Genomic DNA, 21800 nt, shown 5'->3' with positions numbered 1-21800 from the left:
GAGCCCCTTCCCTCCGCGCCGAGCCTCGCTCAGCCCGGCCAGGGCCCTCAGTCCCGCCGGGCCCCAGCGCCGGGCACCGTGCTCCTGCCTTCCCGCTCTCCCTCGTCCCCTCCTTGCCAGCGGTGGGGCTTCCGCGCTCCCCCTCGCCTAAAAATCCCACGGAGGCTGCAAAGGCCCCTCTCTGTGTCTCAGTCACCAGAGCCTCCTTCTCAAGGGAGCTCCCCCCGCTGCACACCCCCCCCGGGGAAACAAAAAGTCCCAACCCAGTACCAATGCAAGGTATTATTTGGGGGTTTCGTCTTCCAATTTACGCGAAGCCATACTGCTTTTTAATCTTGATGAGCTTGGTTTGGGGACTGAGCGGTGTTTAAACTACAGCACTGCCCACTCTGCCGCCTGCGATCGCAGAACGGCGTGTTTCTGGCTGCCACGTTAAAAACACCGTGCGGGGGAAAGCAAGACACCGGGATCCAGCGGAAAACTCAAACGCACGTGAGGAAGAGAGCGGGAGCTACAACACGACACTGAGGAAAAACCACGGCTTGATTTAAATAATTGCATAATATTAGGATTTAACTTATAAATGTTTACATTTGTGTGATTTGATTAATGTCACGTTTGATTTCCTTAAAGCCACTGACAAGGTACTTTAAAACACGAGATTAACGTCTACCAGGAATATTCAACAGGCAAACCCTCTTCCCAGTGCCCCGCCGTCCCCCCAGACCCAGGCAGGTAGGGACCCCGCGCACCCCAACCGGCGAGGGCTCCCCTCTGCCTGCAACCCCCAGCCTTCCCCCGGCGCCCCCCGCCAGCCCTCAGCCCGCCCCTCCCTCCTCCCCGCTCCCACCCGCGCCCTGTGGGTCCCGGCCGCCCCCCCCCGCAGGTGACGGTCACGGAGGGGATTCCCCCGCAGGCGCCCTCCCCCTGGCACCCCGCCCGGGGTGCAGCCAGCGTTTCAACGCGCCTCGCGGGCTCTCCCGGACGCCTCACGCCCGTTCAAACGCGGCCGGGCCCGCCTCAGCCTCTCCCCCGCCCCCACCCGGCCGTTACCGCCGCCGCCACAGGGACACCCCAACTCCTGCGCTCCGCCCCCCGCCCCCCCTTCCCGCCCCGGCGCTGGGCGCCCCCCGGAGAGCCGCCGCTCCCGGGTTTTCCCGGGCTGGCGCGAAGTCGGGGGGTGGGGGGGGGGGGGGCGGCGGTGGGACGCTCGAGCGCGGCACGAGCGCGGCCGGCGCGGGGAATTGTGGGTAGGAAAGTGGTCGGGCGGCAAAGGAAGCGGCGGGCAGGGGGGAGGGGTGAAAGGTCAGCGGCCGCGAGCCCCCGCGCCCGCGCCAATGGCGGGCGGCGCCTCGGCGGGAGGGCGGACGGGCGGGCTCCGCCGCCGCCACACGGCCCGGCCCCGCAGCGCCCTGCGCTTCCCTCACAGCAAGTTGGGGCTGCCGCCCTCCCCGGCTGTAACCACGGAGCGTGTGTCCCGGGCGGGCGGCGGGGCCGGGCGGCCCGGCGCTCCCGGGGGACGGGACGCGGCCCCCGGACCTGCCCGCCGCCCGCTGTACCGGTTCGCGAGGAGGCCGCGCGGCCGCCGGCCCGAGCCCTCCGCGGAGCCGAGCGCCGGCGATGTTTGTTTGCACACAACCCCCACCCGCTCTTTGCTCTTTGATGCGATTTATTTGATTTGCAAATAATTGCAGATTTTCTCCCCCCGCCCCCCGTCTCCTAACCTCCGCTTCCTCTCTCGCCACCTCGCCAGTTGCCAGGGAGATCTGTCCTTCCCGGCAGCGCGAGTCGAGGCGCCCGCCGGGCTCCGGGGGAGACCCCGCACACAAAGGTCCCGGCTCGGGGGCGCCCTGGGCGGCCCCGCTCCCGCTCCCACCGGCCGCGGCTCGCCGTCGCGGAGACTCTCCGGTGAGTTCAGAGCCATGAAATCGGCAACTTCTGCTCGCAGCGGGCACCGCTGCTCCGGCGGTCTCCGGCGCTAAACAGGAGGTTTTTGAAATCGCTCCGCAACTTTCTCACCGTCCCCCGCACCCCCGCCGCCGCTGCACAGCCTCCACGGGGAAAGTTGAAGCGAGTCCCCCCGCCAGCCCTTCGCCACGAGACTCAAACGGAGGACGAAAATGTGAAATGTTCACACGGAGAAGTGGTTCCCTTTGTTCTTTCATTGTTTCTACCCGAACTGGCGGATGCAAGGACAAACACTTACCTTCTCTCCTTTTTCCTCCAAAACACACCCGTTCCCATCAGCTTTAAAATGCACGGTCCACCTTGGAAGCGACTACAAATGTCGGGAGAGTTTGTATTCCATTCTTTTTCGCTCTCTGCTCTTTTTAGCGTAAGATTAAGTTGCCGAGCACGTTGTTGCAAGCTGTAGCCCCCCGCCTTAGTGAATGGTCACGTTTAGGACCCTCCAAGTCCATCCTAATTCTGCCAGTAGAATTGAGGGTATTGGAGGTCTAAACTTTCAAAAGGAAAAGGGCCTGCGTCTATCTAGCAGACCTCAAAACGCACTCGGTTCCTCACTCATTTCAACAAAATGGATATAAACATTTCACCCCAGACAACTCAATGCAGTACACATTTTAAAGCCTGAATGTAGAAAAGCTGTTCCCTCAGCTGAGATAAGCTAAAAGTAAACTGGCATGGAGAAAATCTACCTCAGTGTATTCCGCAGTGGGAATCGTTTCTGTCTGGAGTTTACAACAAACAAACAAATAAGAGCATCATATAGAAATATTAAGCGTAAAGTTTAAAAGGAAACAACCTCCCAGAGGAACGTGCTACCCAGAGTGAAATGGAGAATCACAGCTTTTTCAAGTGGCCCTTTCTGGCAAAAATTACTGCTTTTCATTTTTTCCCCCGTGTGACCAAGGCAGAGGAGAGGAACCCGTTTTCCGCTTGCTTTGTAGTCCAGTCGGTGTTTCGCACCCAGCCACACAAGCAATTCCCCCCCAAACCTTGCTTTAATCTGATTACGATGAGATTTGCTGATACAATGAATATTTGAAATGATCCTTGTGTCTTAGTGAGCGGGATGCATTTTCAGGCTCCCGTTTCCAAGGCTCCCCGCCGCAGAGGGAAGAGGAGCGGTGGGGAGACCCCGGGGCCCCGGCGGGGTGCCAGCTGGGGGGGGGGGGGGGGGGGGGGAGGGGGCAGCCCCCTCCTCCGGCGCCCAAGGGCGCCAGATTCATCCAGCCCAACTCCCTCGACCGGTGGTTGGAGCGGGATCCTTAAGTGCCTTCCCTCCCCCCGCATCATCACGCCTTTGCCAATTGAAAAATAAACAAATAAATAATTTTTTTAAAAAGAAAAAAAAAAAAAGGAGGATGCAGGCGATCCAAGTAATTGTGGGACCGGGAGTGCGTGTTGTGTCACACCCCCCCCTCCTCCTCCCCCTCCCCCCTATGTGGCCTTAATAGCAAACTGGAAGGCCGGTTTATTTCATAGGGCCATATTACAACCAACAAGGTAAATAGGGAGTCGTGGGGGGAGAGGGAGGGAGGGAGGGAAGGAGGGAAGGGGGGGGAAGAGAGGGAGGGGGGGAGAGGGAGAGAGAGAGAGAGAGAGAGAGGCTTTTCTTTGATAGCGTTTAATTGGAATTGAAACATTCTGGGGCTGTAAACATTCTTTATTTATTCAGCACACATAAGCGGGCATTGTTTTATCACCATCATAATTACGGTGTCCTTTAAACTGACTGATAGCAGAGGAGATAAGGGAATGCGCCTGTAGCTCCAGATCAAATCGCTGGCTCTCCCCGGGTCACCAGGATCCACACGGTCCTTGGAGATGAGGAGCGCCGGAAGATTGTGGCCTGGCCATCCCTTACGTCATGAAAGTGATTTGTACCACATTGCTAATTTGGTGCAATTCATAACCTCCCGATCTCCTACGTTTGCAACTGCTTTCCAGTTTGCAGGGTGTGTTTTTTAAAATGTAGTTCCCCAGTGTAGAAATTAAGAGCGATCACCTATGTGCAAGAGAGGATCTTATTTCCCAATGTTTGTTGCTTTACCTTTGTCTAATTAAAAATGCAAACTTTTAGGATCCTTTCAGAACAAAGCCTCACCAAATCCCCTTTACGTCCAAGGATTTGCAAATTTATAAAGGCTGCATTGAATTCAGCATGGGTCAAGGGGCAAAAAAAGGGTAGAAGGTCACTGCATTTTGATTATGGGTCAGTAAACAACATGGCATGTAGTATGTGTCCAGAAACTCCTGCTAAAAAGTATTTTAAAACTACCAGGAGTACCAAACTCAAGAAATAGTCTTAGCCCATGGTGATTATAAATTGCACAAAATTCTAGTGTGCAAGTGACACCCCAGCCCCCACGGCAAAAAACACAACTTAAAAACCACTTAGCAGAACTCTGCATTGCTTCTTTGTTTACCAAAAAAAAAAAAAAAAAAAAAAAAAAAAAAGACAAGAAAAAGAAAAAAAAAAAAAAAGAAGAAAAAGGAAGAAAAAAAACAACCCTGAAACTCCTAGGCATAAGAGTGTTAGCCAGATTATGATGATTTTTTTTTTTTTTTTGTTCAGACTGTTGGTTGGCATTTCTTTGTCCTACACATTTAGGAGATTTAGTTATACATTCTGATTTGTTGTCATACTAGAATTCACGGCAAATTTTAGGTATTACAGTCACATTTGGCTGACTTTAAAATAGCAGAAGGATCCTATTATACTGTTCTTTGACCCTATTATATTTACGTTACTGGACTCTTTGTGATAGCCTCTAGCTGCTTTCTATCTGTGTCCTCCTTGAGCAAACTATACCCAGCAATACCTAAAAGCAGAGTGTAGGGTCAGAAAACAAGTTCTCATTTGAAATATATATTTCTGCCCGGCGTCACGAAAGCAAAAGGTTTATTTAATGCTTGTCAATACCTGAGGACATGGTCCAGCACTTAACAAATAATAATAAATAATAATAATACTCTAATAATGTGGCAATCCTAGTGTGAAAATGCACATGACCTCTTAGGTTTTCCCGAAGATTTTCAAAAGAACTCTCCCCATTAGTACAACGGCCGGTGGACATCGCTGTTGCATTTCCCAACGAAACGTTTAAAAGACTGTAAATGGTGTGTGCATTACTTCATTGCAGAAGGAAGAGGTCAGGCTGAATTGCACTGGTATTTAAACATAATCATACTATGAAAATAAATCAAAACGTAACGTAAAGGGAGTATTTTAAATGTTGCACACGTTTTCTTTCTGGAGCGACGTGGTTAAGCACTTCCCCGCGAGCATATATATTTTAGCGCAAATTTACAAAAATGAAAGTATACGATTTCCAATAAATGGGAATAGGTCTACAGCGAGGTATGATGAATATTATTTTGCTCTTTCTTTTCTAATGAGGTTTATCCCTCGGCCAGACAGCTTCAAGACCGAAACACTACTGGCTATAGAGTGCAGATTGCAGATTGCACGCTACTCAACGTGAAAAGGAGCACGGTTGATTGATAGTCTCTGTGTGTGTGTGCGCCTATACACACAACTCTCTGTAGTTGCATGTATATGTATTTGGCAAAACCGGGCATCTCGGGGCGTCCTTATCTTAAGAAATGTGAGACAAACATCCATCCCTTTAATCATGTTCATCTTTGATCACCAGCGAGGGTGACACAGTCCACAAAATTAACAAAGAAACTCCCTCGCTTTTGAGAGAGAGCTACACACACATCTGGGGCTGCACACACACGCGCGACGTACACACGGACACACGAACACGCAGGCATACACCCCGGCTCCCCGTAAGTAAATTATTGCATAACTTTTCACGTCATTGATGCCAGACACCTCTAATTTTGCATTTTCATTCTTTTGGCCAGCTTTCACGTTAACAGTCTAAGCCATAAATGTTGGTGGCTATTGATCGCAATCCCCTGTGTGCGTGCAAATCCATTTTCAAGTCCCCTGCCTTTAATGTGCGTGTGCGTGTGCAAGGGGCCTCCGCCGGCTCTTTAGCAGGATCTGCCCCCCCAGCCTGCTCGAAGACGACCCCGGATACACAACGTGTGCCGATGGCCAAGGGAAAGCACACGCACACGCACAAAATCAAACCCACCAAGCAAACGACGGAGAAGTAGAGCGACAGAGGTCTCCGTGTGAGATGCGGAGAAAGATTTGCAACCGAAAGTGTGTGGAAGGACACGGTGGGGGTGTGCAGGCTGGGCGTCTGACATTTCCCAAGACTTCTGGTGGGTTTCTCCCTGCCGACATTTGGCTCTGCCTCGCCCCCAGGGCTCATGGCCGCACCTTTCGGGAAATCGAGGTTCGCCGGAGAGCCGCCACCAGTGTCAAACGTTTGGCAGCGCCGGAATTAAAGCAACAAAAATGATGCATTTTTCACACAGTTGCCGAATCCCGCTGCCAGGCTGTCACCGGCAGTACGTGGGTGCGGGTGCCCGTAGCGCCCTGCGTGCGAACGCACGCGTGGATTTACACGGGAATCCAAGCCAGCTGAACTACCTGGCAAATAAAGGACTTTTCAGCCCATCGGGGGTTTTGGTAGCGTCTTCGGAGCAGCTTTCTCGGAGTTTACTGTTCCTTTAGTGTTGACTCCATAGCCTTAACCTTAAAGCAGGGGGAGGAGAGCAGCGGGGAGGGGGTGGGGGTGTTGGCAGCATATAAGTACATCAGGAGGAATTTTTAAACGACCTTATTGTCTCTAGCTCTAGAAAGACTACGATGATTTCTGGTTAGCGCCAGCAGCTGTTTTCTCTCGAAACTTTGCTTGCAGCCTCAGCGTAGACCAGGGTGCCTCTCCCAGGAGCGAGGCAGAGAAAGGCGAGGCTGGGGGATCCAGATGCAAGGCGAGGGGAGGCGAACTCCGCGGATGGTCTGAGCTGTGCCGAGGCATTGTTCACTGCTGCCTCTCGGTTACGTTTAAAGGCTGAAATATCACGAGATCCACTCAATGATCCTTTTCTAATTCGAGGGACAAAATGTAATTTGCCGTAGCTCTGCTTCCTCGGATGGGAACGCTACCCCCGGGTTCCAAAGGGGAGAACTAGGCATCGCGGTTCGCACACACATGGATTAAGTTGAACAGCGGCGATTGCATCTGCGCTGGGAGAGCAACAGTAGTCCAGGGCTGACTTTTCAAACCTCAGCCCTCCGAGTTAGAGGCTCCCTTGAATAGACTTCCTCCATTCCCGGATGCACTGCTCCAAATTCCCACTCCTCTCTAGAATTCCTGCGAAATTGGGGGCTCGCCGGCATTTCGCCTTGGCACGCAAAGCTGCGCCTTCGCAGAGCGATTATGCGCTTTATTTTAGCTCTACCTGACGGGGTAACACGAACTCCAAGCACCATATTGCCAATACGCGGAGTGGATATGGACGTTTGGGACTGAAGATTTTTTTGATTTTTTTTTTTTCCTCTGCCGATTTTTTGCCAAGTCCCAGAAATATGAGATGTCTCATTAATCTCGCGGATATGTCTAATTCGGGCTGCGCAGTGATACAGAAAAGTGCTCGTGTTTGTATCCAGCGGAACACTGGATGCACGGCAGAGATTGGTGATTTTTTTTTTTGCAGCGCCTAACGTGCAAACCGCAAGCATCACTTTAACGTGACAAGGGAGAGGCATGCAGCTATCGCAACATTTGCGAGATCCTCGTTCCTGACGCTCGAATAATTGAACGTTCCTAAGAAGAGGTTAAACCTTCGTGCTGCTTCTTCAAATTGATTTTAAGGGGCTGCTATAAATGGAACATCAAAAAGCTGCGGCAGGGCTACTCCGAGCGGAATATGCAAACTGCGAGCCAGAAGCATCCTAGCCCGTTGCAATACCGTACGTTGTGTGTGCCAGCACTTTTTTGTTATTACGTAAAGGCTCTTGGAAGCACCTTGGATATTTTACATTCTCCTTTCTCTGCTGGAAGCAATCAGCACGCAGGAATCCTGACGTGGGCTCTGGGACTATAGGACATTCCAGCTCGTGATCCAGCACGGTTAATCGTGAAAAGTGTATACATTTCTGGCTTATCTATGCTTTGTTATGGGTCTGACGTGAGCCCACGTCCTCCTCCCCCCTCCCGCAATATTACAGGCAGAATTTCAGTTAAAAGTCTTACAGTATCACGGTGCGGGAACCCGTGGTATTCAGAAAGCAAAATAACCTTAGTCCCCGGCTGTAAAAAGCTAATTAAGCAGAAGAGGAAAATCAAGAGAAACTCGAAAATGTAAGTATTCCCTCTCGTTAACAACCGAGCATTTAACTTTGGAGCCTCAGAAAGGGAAATACCAGGCTGTTCTGCACGTTTTCGCTAAGCTTCATTTTCCACACAATGCAGAATGCCAGTTTAAAGCGGCTACGTTACCGAAGGATTTTCCATCGCTACGATCAGACTTATGTCCTTTAAATTCACAGCATGCACAAAAGAGCAACGTTTGTCCAAAACAGGCTAAAAATATATGGAACGATAGGGGAAAAAAGCATACAAATCCTTCCTCGGAAGCTAGCGACGAGGAAGTCTGAGAGGTCTGAGTGTGTTTGAGCTCGGATTGTTTAATAGAAAGATTTATATACTAACTGTATTATTTACTTTGGGAGGGGAGGTGGCAGTATAAGGGTATGCTAATTAGTGGGAGATTTTTTGGGGGAAGGGGTGGAATATCAATTTTTATTGCATCACCTGTCAGGAGTGTCCAATCAGCGTTGGCTTTAGGGGAATTAATTGATGAAGGTGTCTCCGGACGAGCTCACTTCACTCTGTCATTTTATTTGTAGCTAAAGCAGCGGCGGGAATAGCAGCTGCATTTCTTTTCTCTTCCTCCCTTCACATTCCATTATCATAGTTTCCAATGGAAAAGCAGGGAATGAAAGGGAACAGGTACTGATCTTCAGCAGCAACTTAGAGAAACACTTTGGCAAACCTGATTTTTAAGATTATATATTGATTGTAGCCTCACGGTATTTTTTTAATTTATTTTTTTTAATTTTGTCTAAAGTTTGGCACTTCATTCACCAGGAATAACAGCCTTTGTTATATTTTATTAGCAGGATGCCTTGAGACAAATACAGCATCTGGCTGAGGATTGTGTGTGTGTGGCTTTTTATTTTTTTTCTTTTTTTTTTTTTTTTTCATCTCTCTCTCTCTCTCTGCAAATGCTGGGAATAATTTAATTCACGAAATGGGAGACCTGAAGTCGGGTTTTGAAGAGGTGGATGGCGTGAGGCTCGGCTACCTCATCATTAAAGGAAAGCAAATGTTTGCACTCTCCCAGGTTTTTACAGACCTGCTTAAAAACATCCCGCGAACTACCGTGCACAAGCGAATGGATCATTTAAAAGTAAAAAAGCATCACTGCGACCTGGAGGAGTTGAGGAAACTCAAAGCCATCAACTCCATCGCTTTCCACGCCGCCAAATGCACCCTGATCTCCAGAGAGGACGTGGAAGCCCTTTACACATCCTGCAAAACCGAACGGGTCCTTAAGACGAAACGGAGGAAAATAAGCCGGGCGCTGTCAGCCACCGACCTCCGGCCGGAGCTCGCACCCACCGACCCCTTCTCCGGGTTCTGGAAGGAGAACAAACTTTGGCTGGGCTTGAATGACTCTCCCCGGCCCCTGCTGCCCATCAGGAGGAAAGCTCTGCGTCCGGGGGACACAGCCTTGCTACCGGCCTCTCATCTACCTCACATTTTTAGTAAATACACTGGCCACAGCTACCCAGAAATCGCTCGGGCGCCTTGCAAACCCCCCGTAAACTATGAAACGGCGCCGGCGGCGGGCGGCTGCGCGCCCCTCCGCGCCCGCCGCCCGCCCGCCGCCCGCCCCCTGCCCGCCGCCGCGGCGGCGCGGCCGCGGCTCCCGGCCGCCGGCCCCCCACCCCTGCCCGCCCGCTGCCGCCGCCGCCGCCACGGGTCGGCCGCCGCCGCCGCCGCTGCCGCCGCCGCCGGCGCGCTGGGCCCCCCCGGCGGCGCCCGCCGGCCCCTGGCCGTGCCGCGGCCCTGCCGGCCCCGCGGCGCCCCGCGGCTGCCGCTGCCGCTGCCCCGCGGCTTCGGGCCGCCGCCGCCCGCCTTCCCCGAGAGCGGCAGCAGCGACTCGGAGTCCAGCTGCTGCTCCGGCCGCGCCGCCCACGACTCGGACTGCGGCTCCAGCCTCTCCAGCTCCAGCGAGGGCAGCTCGGAGGAGGAGGAGGAGGACGAGGAGGAGGAGGAGGAGGAGGAGGACAGCGGCGCCTCGGACTCCAGCGAGGGCAGCTCGGAGGAGGAGGAGGAGGAGGAGGAGGAGGAGGAAGAGGAGGAGGAGGAGGAGGAGGAGGAGGAGGACAGCACCTCGGACTCCGACTCCAGCTCCGTCTCCAGCCAGGTCTCGGTGCAGAGCATCCGCTTCAGGCGCACCAGCTTCTGCAGCCCGCCCGGCGTGGTCCACGCCAACTTCTTGTACCATCTGGCGGCCGCCGCCGCTCCCCGGCCCCCGGCCCCGGCTCCAGCCCCGGCCCCGGCCCCGGCCCCCGCCCCCGCCCCGGCCCCGGCCCCGGCCCCGGCCCCGGCGGAGCCCGGCGGGCCGCCCGCCCTCCGCGGCCCTCCCGGCGGAGTCAAGCCGGAGCTGCCGGAGGAGTGGGGCCGCCCCGGCTGGGCTCCCGCCGCCCCGGCGCTGCGCTGCTCCGGCGGCCTGGGGAGCTGCTTCGCGGAGATAAGAGAGGATAGGGTATCCGAGATCACATTCCCACACTCTGAATTTTCCAATAATGCCAAGAGTACTGACCTAACAATTAACTGTGTTGCAAAGGGGGCCTCTTCACCTAGCCCAAAGACAAACAATGCATTTCCACAACAAAGAATACTCAGAGAGGCAAGGAAATGCCTTCAAGCAACTACTACACACCGTGCAGATAACAATACAATAGCTGCTAGGTTCTTAAATAATGATTCTTCATCAGCGGCAGCAAATTCAGAGAAAGATTCCAAAATCCCTCATTGTATTGAATTTGCCACGGATTTGCCCTCTTTACAAACTGATCCTGAGGAGGATGCTGCTTCTCCAGGGGCAGCAGCAGCAGCTGAGCTCCAGTGCACTGATACAGGCAATAAGGCATTGCCATTCCTGCACAGCATTAAAATCAAAATAGAGGACAGCAGTGCGAACGACGAGTATGAGCCCGATCTTACAACACATAAGCTAAAGTGTGAGTGCAATGATACTAAGGATGAGTTTTACGGTGTGACTGAGAGTAATAACCAGGACGCTTTATTAACAGCCAAGGAAGATTCTGCATGCACTGAGAAAGAAACCACTTCCTTAAACCCGCTGACTCAGAGTCAGGTCCTCTCATGCACTTTAGGTACTCCAAAACCTGAGGATGGGGAGTATAAATTTGGAGCAAGGGTGAGAAAAAATTACAGGACACTGGTTTTGGGAAAGCGACCTGTACTGCAGACTCCTCCAGTCAAACCAAATTTGAAATCAGCTCGAAGCCCACGTCCTACAGGTAAAATCGAGACACATGAAGGAACACTGGATGATTTTACAGTTAACAATAGACGCAAAAGGGTAGCCAGCAATGTAGCATCAGCAGTGAAAAGGCCATTTAATTTCATGGCAAATTTTCCCTGTCCACCATCACTAATTATTGGCAATGATGGGGATTTGTTGCCAGCTTATTCCTTAAACACCACTAAGGATTCCCAACCACCTCACAAGGCCCATCCTGTATGGAAATGGCAGCTGGGCGGTTCTGCAATACCTCTTCCACCTAGCCACAAATTCAGGAAATTTAATTAATAAAATAGTTTGGAAAATATTTTCTTGAACCACCTTTAACTTTCTTACGTTTTTTAAACTCTGCAGGATGGTTTGTACAAGCCCATTAATGCTATACACACTTTTGGAATCCTGTTTTATCACGTTGTGAAGACAGAAACCGGATTACTATTTTCTTTACAACAGTGGTTTTTTTGTTTGTTTTGGGTTTTTTTTGTTGTTGTTGGTTTTTTTGTGTTTTTTTTTTAATTTTTTTGGTTCTGTTGCATTTGGGGTTTTTTTTTTGTTACATTCCACAGAGTACTTCAGGCTAAAGACTCAAGTTAAACTCAGTTATTATGGTAGAGCTGGAACACTTTACTGTTTAAATGCTAATAATGCACCAGTACCTCAATTCAACTGCTGCAAATAAATGTCAAAAGGTTGAATAATAAATATTAGAATGAGCCATTAAATTTATGCACTAGATTTCGAAAATGGAAGTCTAACTGTTAATTCAGTTAAAGTTTGTTAAGTTACATGGTTGCACAGTAAGGGTTCACTATAATTCAATGTGGCAGCAGCCTACTTTTCGGGAGCTTTGTTTTTGGGTGCAGGGGTGTCTTTTTCGAAGAGCAGTTGCACTTACTCCTTTTTCTCTGGTTTGGAAAGGCTGGGGTCCGCCTGCGACCCCAGCGCTGGGAAAAGCTGCCTCATCTGAAACCAGTAAATAAATGTGGAATTCTATTTTTGGTAAAAGGGTGTCTTTTTACTTGTACAGCCACTCTTTGCAATTGGGAAGCCTTTTTGTTTCACCCAGAGGTCTTAAATAAGGTTACTGTTACCCACTAATGTCATACTTAAGTTGTGGTCTGAACATGCCCCTTACAAACTTGCAAAGCAACTAAAATATTTGCCCGGCTAGCAGTACAATTTATGGTCCAGCCCCTCACGCTGGCTGGAGGAAATAGCAAAGCAGTAAATACAACACAGAAAGTGAAACGAGAGGCCGTAAGTGGAAAGAATACACAAAATGAGAAGACCATGTTATTCATAGCTTTTTGGCACCAAAACTCAGGCGTTTTGACCGTGTTACGCTTCCCGGTTCTACCCTCATCTCTTGAAATTTGTTGTCGTGGGTTTTTTTTACCATGCCATCCTCTCTATGTAGCAGAAACATTTCTACTGCACGTGACAATCAGAGGCAATTATCTATATTTGCACTTAATATCGAAATAGTCGAACAGGCAGACTTCTAGAGTCTAGCCCTCGGTAAGACATGCTGGTATAATATATTGTGATGATGGAAGCAGTAAATCAAAATTATGGAAATTTGCACTGTTGAAAAGCATGCTTTAGCTTTATTTTCAATTAAAAACACTGTTTAAAAAAAAAATCCTGATTCCATACACTTTGAATTATTGCAGAGTTATCCATGGTTTCCTCTCCGTTTGTAAGTTCACTGTTTTTATTTGGAGGAAATACGCTTCAAGAGGTTAACTGTTTCCCTCCCTCCCCCCCAACCCCTCGAAAAGAAAGGGAAAAAAAAAAAAAAAAAAAAAAACCAGAGAAAGGCTGGAGGCCGAGGTGGAGGCAGAGCTGAGGACGGGGGAAGGTCTCTCTTGTGGGGGGAGGACGGATATAGCAACTCGGAAAACAGCCTGAAAAGTTTGCAGCTTGAGAAAGGCAGTTATAATTGAGTTGCTGAATCAGCAGAGTTTAGGATGAATAATTGCTGGTTTCTTTCTTTGGATTAGCATTTTATTTATACTAGATCATTCCCAAATTAAATTTTAAGGATTCCACTCATCGATCAATCCCGGGAGAATAATTTATCGTAAATCAAAAAAGGAAAACAAAGCAACAATGTAATGTTTACTGTGTGACTCAAAGTCAACATTTCTGCTGGCAATCCACTGCCTGGGTTTCAATTTTTTAATTCCTGCCTTTTGTGATGCCCTCTCCCAACCCCTCGTGTCTCTAAATATTCCAAGCGGTTGCTAACTGATTTCAGCTCTGTTTACTATATCCACGCCGTAGTTTTCCTCTCATTGTAAAAGGCCTAGTCTAAGAATACCTGCAGCCAAATATATTTAGAAAGAGTAAACAATTGCCTTTCAGTGGAGTTACCCTTCCCCCCGCATGCACACGCACACACACACACACGCACACACATCACTTTAAACTGCCAATTGCAAAAGGTGCATTGCATACTTAACCGCTCTGCTGAAATTACGATGGTCATGAAAAATCTGCTTACTGAAGTTGTTCTGAGATGAATGTTTACATTCGTATGTTTAGAGCTGCACAGATTGCAGTCTTATTTCAGAGAACTGTAAATACGTACAAAATGTACTGCTCAGGAAAGCCCCCCGCTCTGTTAGAAAGCCGTGTCTGCTTGACAAAGGTCTTTCCTTGACCAAAAAAAAAAAAAAAAAAGAAAAATGCAAAAAGAAAAAGAAAGAAAAAAAGAGAACCAAACCCAAATGCTAAAAGGTGCAATATGCAAACTTGAAGCCTAAAATTTCGCCTTGTCAATTAAACAACATATCACTTTCAAAGTAACTCCGTCCCCTTACCCTGTTTACTTCCAATTAGAGGTATACTGATTTGGCCGGGAATTGTAAATTACAGAGGTGCCTTTTCAGGTCCCCAAAATAATCCTGGGAGGGGGGGAGGGGGAGGAATAAGCATAAATTTATACCAAATAGGCTCTGCAGAGTTGAGGATGTGAAATATGGTGCCCAGGCCTGCCAGCAGCCGGGGAGCTGCAGGCCTGGGAGCGGGAGCGGGGCAGGGAGCGCCCCAGGCCCAGCACCCACCGGGCATCCCCAGCAGGCTGCTCCGCCAGGCTCCCTGCCACGCAGGCAACATCAAAAGGCAAGAAGTTAAACAGCCAAATAATTTTCACACGTGTACACCTCAGTTTAGTGCAAGCCCCTAACAAGGACATTCGTGTTTTTACTACCGTTGGAGAAATTAGCCAGGTACAATAACTCACTGGGGACAAAAAAAAAAAAAGGTAAAAAAAAAGGGTATTCTTTCCAATTCTGGTAGTTTGGTAACTGTTTCTGATAGCATTGTAATTATTACTGCGAGCAGAGTTCATTATCATTTCAGCCTTAATCATATAAAGTCATATCATTGAGTTATGTAAAAATAACCAATTTTCTCCCATAAAGGTAAGTTCTAGTAACGAGGAAAAACAAAGCCAGGTTACCATTTTGTTGCAATGTTTACAGGAGAGAAAATGTATTAGAATGAATCGCCACCATTTTCCAATTCCTGGTGTAGACAAAAATCAACAGAATTTTCTAGAGGAAAAAGCAATCGAGGGAAGAGCCTGTACTTTGTGGACTATACTCCATAGGTATTTGTCACAAGTCGAGTTCACTGGTAAATTTAGTGGGAAGATTTCTGCTGCCAGATGGAAGACAAAAGAAAGTTTTGGACTATTTTTAATTCTCTAGAGCATTAAAAAGGGAACACGTGTAATGCCTTCAGCAACGAGGTATACTGCCTTAAAAGATGTAACTTGCTGTTTACAATAATTTACTTTAAGAAGTGATTGTTCTATAACCTACACTTACTTGACTACAGTGGGATAATCTCTTTACCGGTTGTTTATTTAAAAAGCCACTACTAGCAATAATGCAAAATAGTGGTAGATGTTGTATGAAGATTGCTGTTCAATCAGTTCACTTGGTGATTTTTTTACATGGTCTCTGATCCTTTTTTCTCTAACAGATTTAGTTGACAATAAATTAAAGTTTCTGCAGAATGAGAGCAATGCTATCATGTTTGTGTTTGTCACTGTTCACACGTGTGAGTGGTTGAGACAGAGAGGGGTAAAAAAGTGGCATTTTCCACACGCGGCGGTAATCTGCAGGAAAATATTCTACATATGCATTATGTTAGAGAACATGAAACATGGATAACGTTGTTAATTGTGTTTTTTATGGTTAAAAGGATTGCTGGAAAAAATACGTAATTGCTCATCCTGGGATCTATTTGGTCAGCTTGGAGGTACAAAAGGAGGGCAAGCGCATGAAAATTTAAAGCCCTGGCTAGCAAAATAAGGAGGGAGGCATTGAGATCTACCTTGCTAAAGTCATGCTTGCAGACATTACCCATTCCCCTGGTATTTAGCCCTGCAACTGCGCTTAAAGAAAGCGTGGTCTAACAGCGCCTGGGCCGAGCGTAGGGCTTCTGGCTGTGGGGCTGCCGGGGCTCAGGGTGAGTGCTGCAGCCTGCCCAAAAACCTTTCGGGAAGGGACTGCTAACCGGTTTTAGGCCTTCCACGTTGCATTTTTTCACTGCGCTGATATAATTATTTGCCGTGCCCTAGGCCCCTCTCTCTCCCCCTCTCCCTTTCACTCCGAGGCGGCCTCACAAGCCCCCGCTTTAAAAGGCCCGAGATGTTTTGCATGAAGCGCTCACAATAGGGGTTGAGAGAATTGACAGTTTCAAAAACAAGGCGCCCTGTCCTTTCCAGATGCCGAGGACCCCTCTCCCGGACCATCTCTCGTTTGCTCCTCGCTGCTGGTGGCTTTATCCTTAGCATTGCAAATATACGGCAACAGCTGTGTTTGTAAACAGGGGGGAGGCCGGCGGGAGCCCCACCGCCACCGCCGGCCCTGCTCCGCGCGGCGCGCTGCCTCCGCTGGCCGCCGCTTCGCTGCCTCACCAGCCACCGCCTGGAAATTAAAAAAAAAAAAAAAAAAAAAAGGAGGGGGAGAGAGATTAAAAAACTGAAGGAAGCGGGCCCGGGGCGCGGAGGCCCTCGACCGGCGGGCCTGCTCGGCAGTGGGGTGGCCCCTGCGCGGCGGGCCCGGGGCACAGCGCGCCTCGGGCCGCCATCTTGCCCGGCGCCACACAGCCTCCCCCTGGCACCCTGGCCCCGCTTCGCCGCTCCGGGAGCGGCTCCCCGCGGCCGGGCGGGGGCGGCGCGGCAGCCTGCGGGGCCCCCGGGGGCTCCCGCACTTCAAAGCGGCCTCTCGGCCGGGCCGCGGCTCCCACCCCGCTCCCCCCTTCGGCTCCTCCGCTGGGGCGTCCATCTTCCCCGGCTCTCCTGTGGCGCGGCCCCGGCCCTGCCGCCTCCCGCCCTGCCCTCTTCCTGCGCGGGGGGCCGCGGCCGGCGAAAAGCCGCGGGGGGAAGCCCGCGGTGGTTCCGCGGGGCCCTCGGGGCAGCTGCCGGGCGAGGGGCGGCGCGGGCGGCCCCGGGCCGCGGCGGGAAGGCGGCCAGCGAGCCGCCGGTGGGGACCGGCGCTGGGGGAGGCCTCGGGGAGCCGGGGGAGGCCTTGGAGGCTCGGCGGAGGCCGTGTGCTCTCCGCCCCCGCGGAGCCGGCCCCGGGAGGGGACGGGGAGCGGGGTCAGCGCGGAAAGTGCAACAGGGCTGTTTGCTCTTGCGTCTAAAATGCAGTCGGGGCTGTAAAGCGTGTGAAATTACGCACTGGTCTCTTAAAGAGTGGCTAATTTATAGTAAATAGCGAGGGCTTTGTAAATGGCTTTATTATGTTGTTTCTTGTTAATTGTTGAGAAAATCCCCATTGTTGAGTGTGAATGGCTTTATGGGCTAACCCGGTCTCCGGTGCAATCCAGGGGCAGTAAATGGCCGCTCCGCTAATGTGGCCCGTAGCGAAAAGCCGGCACCAGCCGCGGTGACCTTTGGGCGGCGGTGCCGGGCTGCGCGGAGGGGCCGGGCCGGGCCGGGAGTGCGAGGCCGGGGCGGGCGGCGCGGGGGCCGGGGCCGGGGCGAGCAGCGGCCGCGCTAAAATGGACGCGCCACGGGCAGCCCCTGCGCCGGGCGCGGCGGCCTCGGTGCCCCCTCGGAGCGGGGAAGCGCCGGGACCCCGGCGCGGGGGTGACCCCCCTTCTCTCCCGGCCTGGCAGCGCGGGCAGCAGCGTTGCGGCGCGGCCCCGCGGCGGGCCGGGCCGGCTCTCCCGGCGCAGGGCCGAGCCCGCCGGGGCAGCGCACACGTGCAAGGGCCCGCTCCCGGCCTTTGTTAGCGGCCGCGCTGCCCGCCTGCCCCGCAGCGTCCCGGCCGGCTGCCCGGGGTGCCCCCCGCCCCGCCGAGGGGCACGTCAGCCCGGCGAGGGGGGGCGGGGGGCGCCCCGGCAGCGCCGCGCTCCGAGGCGGCCAGCGGCCTCCCTCACCGCCGTCCCCCCTCTGGCAGATAAACAGGAGCCGGCCCCGCCAGGCCCTGCTGCCCCTGTCCCCGAGGGGCGGGGGGCCAGGGGGGTGCCGCAGGGAACTTCCCCCGGCTCCACATGGCAGGCACGCCGCTGCTCCCGGCCGTCAGAGGAACCGGGGCGCGGGGAGCCCCCCGCCGCTGGGAACATAAACGCCGTTTCGCCGGAACGCCTCCCGGGTGCACGTGCCTGCGTATTATAAAATACAAATCGCGATGAAATGTAAATTCCACTCTAGAAACTTATATTGGGCTATTCTCTTTCCCGAAATCTCTCCCCCTCTGATTCCGCTATTAGGAGAAATCCCCCTGGGTTTAGAGCACTTGTTTCACGGATTTCTGCACAGCCCACATCTGTTGGCTTCCCCGCCGCGGCTCGCCCTGCTGCAGGCAGAGGACGTCGCGGGTCTCCCGGCGGGGCCGAGCCGCGGAGGGGCCGCGGCAGCCCCCGCCCTGCCCCTCGCAGCGCCAGCGATTTTCCAAACCGCCTTTCAGGATCGGGATTGAATTGCAAACGTGTGAGACGCCCGGCTCCCTCTTCCCCGGGGCTTGCGCTCGCGGTGCTTTGCCAGGCTGATTAGTAGTGTCGGAGCAGCCAGATCGGGCTGTACAGTCCATTTCCCTCAAAACAGGATGTTTCCATCAACCCGCATTTGGTTTTCCCCAAAGACCGGCGGAGAGTTTAGCTGGGAAAGACGTCCGGGCTAAACCCTCGCCTTCAGCTGCCACTCGGGTCACTTCACATCTTTGTATTATATTTCATCCTGTCATTCCCCTTTCTCTACCTTCCCGGGCAAAATAAATAAATAAATAAATAAATAAAGTAAATCAATCAATCAATACATCAATAAACTAACAAACTGAGCCTTGGAAGAGCCGTTGCTGATGGCGAAGCGCGGGGCTGCCGCACCGGCAGCGCCCGGCGGGGCCGGCGAGCCGCCCCTCGGCGGCCGGGGCACGGCTCGGCCCGGGAACACCCTCCCGGCCTCCCGGGTTAGCTGCTCCTTGCTGTTCCCCGAGCAAAGTCCCCCTGCTCCCCGGGACCACCGAGCCGCGCCTGCCGCCCCGGGAAGCAGTGCGTTTGCCGGGATTTCCAGAGGCTTTTGTGCGATCGTGGAGATGCGGGTGAATGGGGCTGCGAGTGTTAAAACTGCCACATAACCTGTGCGAACATATGTTTTATATTTACCCGCGATGCTTTTGTATTCCCGGGATTCGGGGGTAAACTGCCCGAGACAACAGCAAACCGGGAAATATTATCTAGTAAACTGCATGAAAAGGAACGACAACAACAAAAAAAACACCAAAAAAACCCGTGGGGGTTGCTCGCTTTATGAAATGATCATTGCCATTTTCGTGGACGTGACAGTTTGCGTAAGGGTAAATAGCGACAACGTGCTATTCCGTGTACAGTTTTCCAGACCATTTGAAAAACTTTACTGTATCTGCCGCGGATGTTTGAAGTAGCACATTATAAGCAGAAGAAGGATTTTCAAGTTGTTTCCCGCTATGACATAATCGTCCCCGTCAAAATCTGGCGAAGTTCGCCGGAGGGAAAAAGATGTTCATGCTAAATGATGTGGGAGAAGAAAAGAGAGAACGGCGTTTAATACGCGCTATAAAATAATGTCAGATCTCCCCGGCTGTGATCTCGCAGTCTCTCTTCCATTTTAGGGGAAGTTTATAAATGGTTACCTGGGGTTTACAAATTTTGCTAGTAAAATCTCATTAATTCCATTATGATTTCTGTATCCTTCTCCCGTAAAGGGGCCTGTAAAGTGTATTAATTCTACACAAGCCCTGCCATTCATCAAGTCCCTGAACATTTGTATTGCCCTATCTAACTGCGTAGAGGCCGATAAATAGAAAGGCTCTCCAGATAATCGCTGATATCTCTTGTCCTCCACGCAGAGCACTTGGTGGTATTTGTTCCGTCCCGGAAAAGCGAGCTTCTTGGAGAGGCTTGAAAGTAGGTGAACTTTTTAAAACACACCTGAAAGTGGGGATCTTTTTATAAGTGTTTGCGTTGCTGGTGGGGCAATAAGTTTGCGTTGCTGCTGGGGCAAGAAGGAGGATACCCGACAGCAATTTCCTCGTCAGCGGACTTAAAAGAGGCTCCTGCCTTTCCCGAGGCCTCCCTGCCTGCCTCCCTGCCTGCCCTTAGCCCCCCGCGCACAGACGCGGCCAGGCTCCCCGGGAAAGCCCCAGCCCGGAGCCCGGCTCCTCGGCCGGCGCCTGCGGGGCTGCGTTTGTTCCTCCCGTTTTCCGCAGGAGATGGGTGACATCGGGTTTAGGAAAAACCTCCGGAGGGTAACTGGGAGTTCGGCGGCCCCAACGCCGGCATAAACGGCAAGATCGTTTTGTTGCGGCTTCGTGCGAGCTGCTCTGGCTTCACAAAACCTGCAAACCCAAGCCGCCTTCCAGACAAAATTTACTGCTTGGGTTTAGTTTAGCAACGTCGACGGCGTCTGATCATTTAGAAAGACGAACTACATAAACATCTGATAGTTTGCATTAGAATCAAGCACAGTGACAATTGCACAGAGCTGGTTTTAATTTTATTCCGAAGTGTTTACACATCGACATATGGTAAATTTGTCTTCGCTGAGAAAGTTAAGAATCAATAGCGTTAATAGCTTTGCATAGACATGATAGCGATTAACATTTCTGCATCTCTACCATCCCAAGGTTCCTGAAGATAAATGCCTGGGTGCTGAAAGAAAAAGGGTTTTCCACTGCAGATAAACTGTCTCTGCCCGCAAAGGTGCTTAGAGGTTCCTCGTAGGCACCGCCGAGTTCAGCAGGACTCGCTCTCTCTCTGCTGACGGGTATGAAGAAGTAGCAGCGCCCTTGCTCCGTTTTCATCTTTATTTTCCATGCCTTTGCTCACCGGTACCTGCAAAGCTCACGACTGTGAAAAACAACCGGCTTCTTCCCGGCGGGGAGAGCTGGTCTACGATCAAAGGCTGGAGCCTGGTTCCCCCTCACTCCGACTGGGATTGACAGCGTTTTCCAGGAGCCTCTCTCGCTCCCAGGGAAGGGGGAAAAGCAAAGCTCCCGAGCCCTCTCCCTAACTCCCACTTTCTGCCAAGGTGCCGCAGATCCTTTAGCGTACTCCCCGGTTTTCCCAGGGGATGTCCAGCGACCCCCAGTCGTAGGAAGATGGGGTGGCAAAAACTCTCTTGTGCCGGGACACTTTCTAGAATCGAGGATGTGCTCTAGAAGAGATCATGAACTTATATATATATTTATGTATATTAAAAAAACCCCATCCTCATACACAGGAGTCATCGACATTTGAAAACGCTGCTAATGCAGCAATTTTCCCCAACATTGAAGGGCTATTATTTTTAATTTTCAGGTGTTGCTTTAGGAAGATCATGAAATCACATAGACACTCTAAGCCTAACCCAATCCACAGATGTCTATGCACGTCTCTAAGTCAAACAGGTCAAATATTTTTTAAACACGCATTTACCAAGAGAAAAAAAAAAAAAAAAAGGCATCTAAGCTGGAAACCTGTGGGGGCATAACAAAAGGAAAGAGGCCAGAAAGAAATATCCCACAGTGGATTACAAGGTTATGGGACAGGTCACTATAGGAAAGTTAAACAAAAAATGAAGGGTACATTATATAAACCTCACATAATTAAAAAATAGTTAGTTCCAATGTTGTAGTTATACCCTTAGATATTTGTTGAGTTTGTTGATCAAGTGTCTGTGAATTTATTGGGAGTTTATTCTGCTAATATACCTTTATTTACCCGGCGTTTGATTTTTCACATAATTAGAAAACTGACCGCAGCCTTTAATGACTGTGTATTTAATGAAGACTATCATTATTTTACACCGCAGACAAATGTACAGAATGAGCTATTATAGGAGGGGACGTAGGCAGACAAGAAAT

At 51.3% G+C, this 21800-nt stretch overlaps 1 protein-coding gene across 1 annotated transcript; it reads left to right on the top strand.

The window, feature by feature from the left end:
* The first annotated feature begins 3579 nt into the window (after positions 1–3579).
* SKIDA1 (SKI/DACH domain containing 1) lies at positions 3580–15455 on the top strand. The gene is made up of 2 exons (XM_074865855.1): positions 3580–10452; positions 10519–15455. The coding sequence occupies exons 1-2, from the start codon at positions 9148–9150 to the stop codon at positions 11743–11745; spliced, it is 2532 nt and encodes an 843-aa protein (XP_074721956.1). The 5' UTR covers positions 3580–9147; the 3' UTR covers positions 11746–15455.
* Positions 15456–21800: the final 6345 nt, after the last annotated feature.

Source organism: Strix uralensis, chromosome 1 (genome assembly GCF_047716275.1).
Source record: "Strix uralensis isolate ZFMK-TIS-50842 chromosome 1, bStrUra1, whole genome shotgun sequence".
Taxonomy (NCBI): domain Eukaryota; kingdom Metazoa; phylum Chordata; class Aves; order Strigiformes; family Strigidae; genus Strix; species Strix uralensis.
This window is presented reverse-complemented; position numbering and strand designations above follow the sequence as displayed.

Excerpts from the sequence above, each read along its gene's own strand:
- SKIDA1 (XM_074865855.1), top strand. The coding sequence starts at position 9,148 with ATGGGAGACCTGAAGTCGGGTTTTGAAGAGGTGGATGGCGTGAGGCTC. Across the intron at positions 10,453-10,518 it reads GGCCCCCGGCCCCGGCTCCA|CCCGGCGGGCCGCCCGCCCT; the intron begins GCCCCGGCCCCG and ends GCCCCGGCGGAG.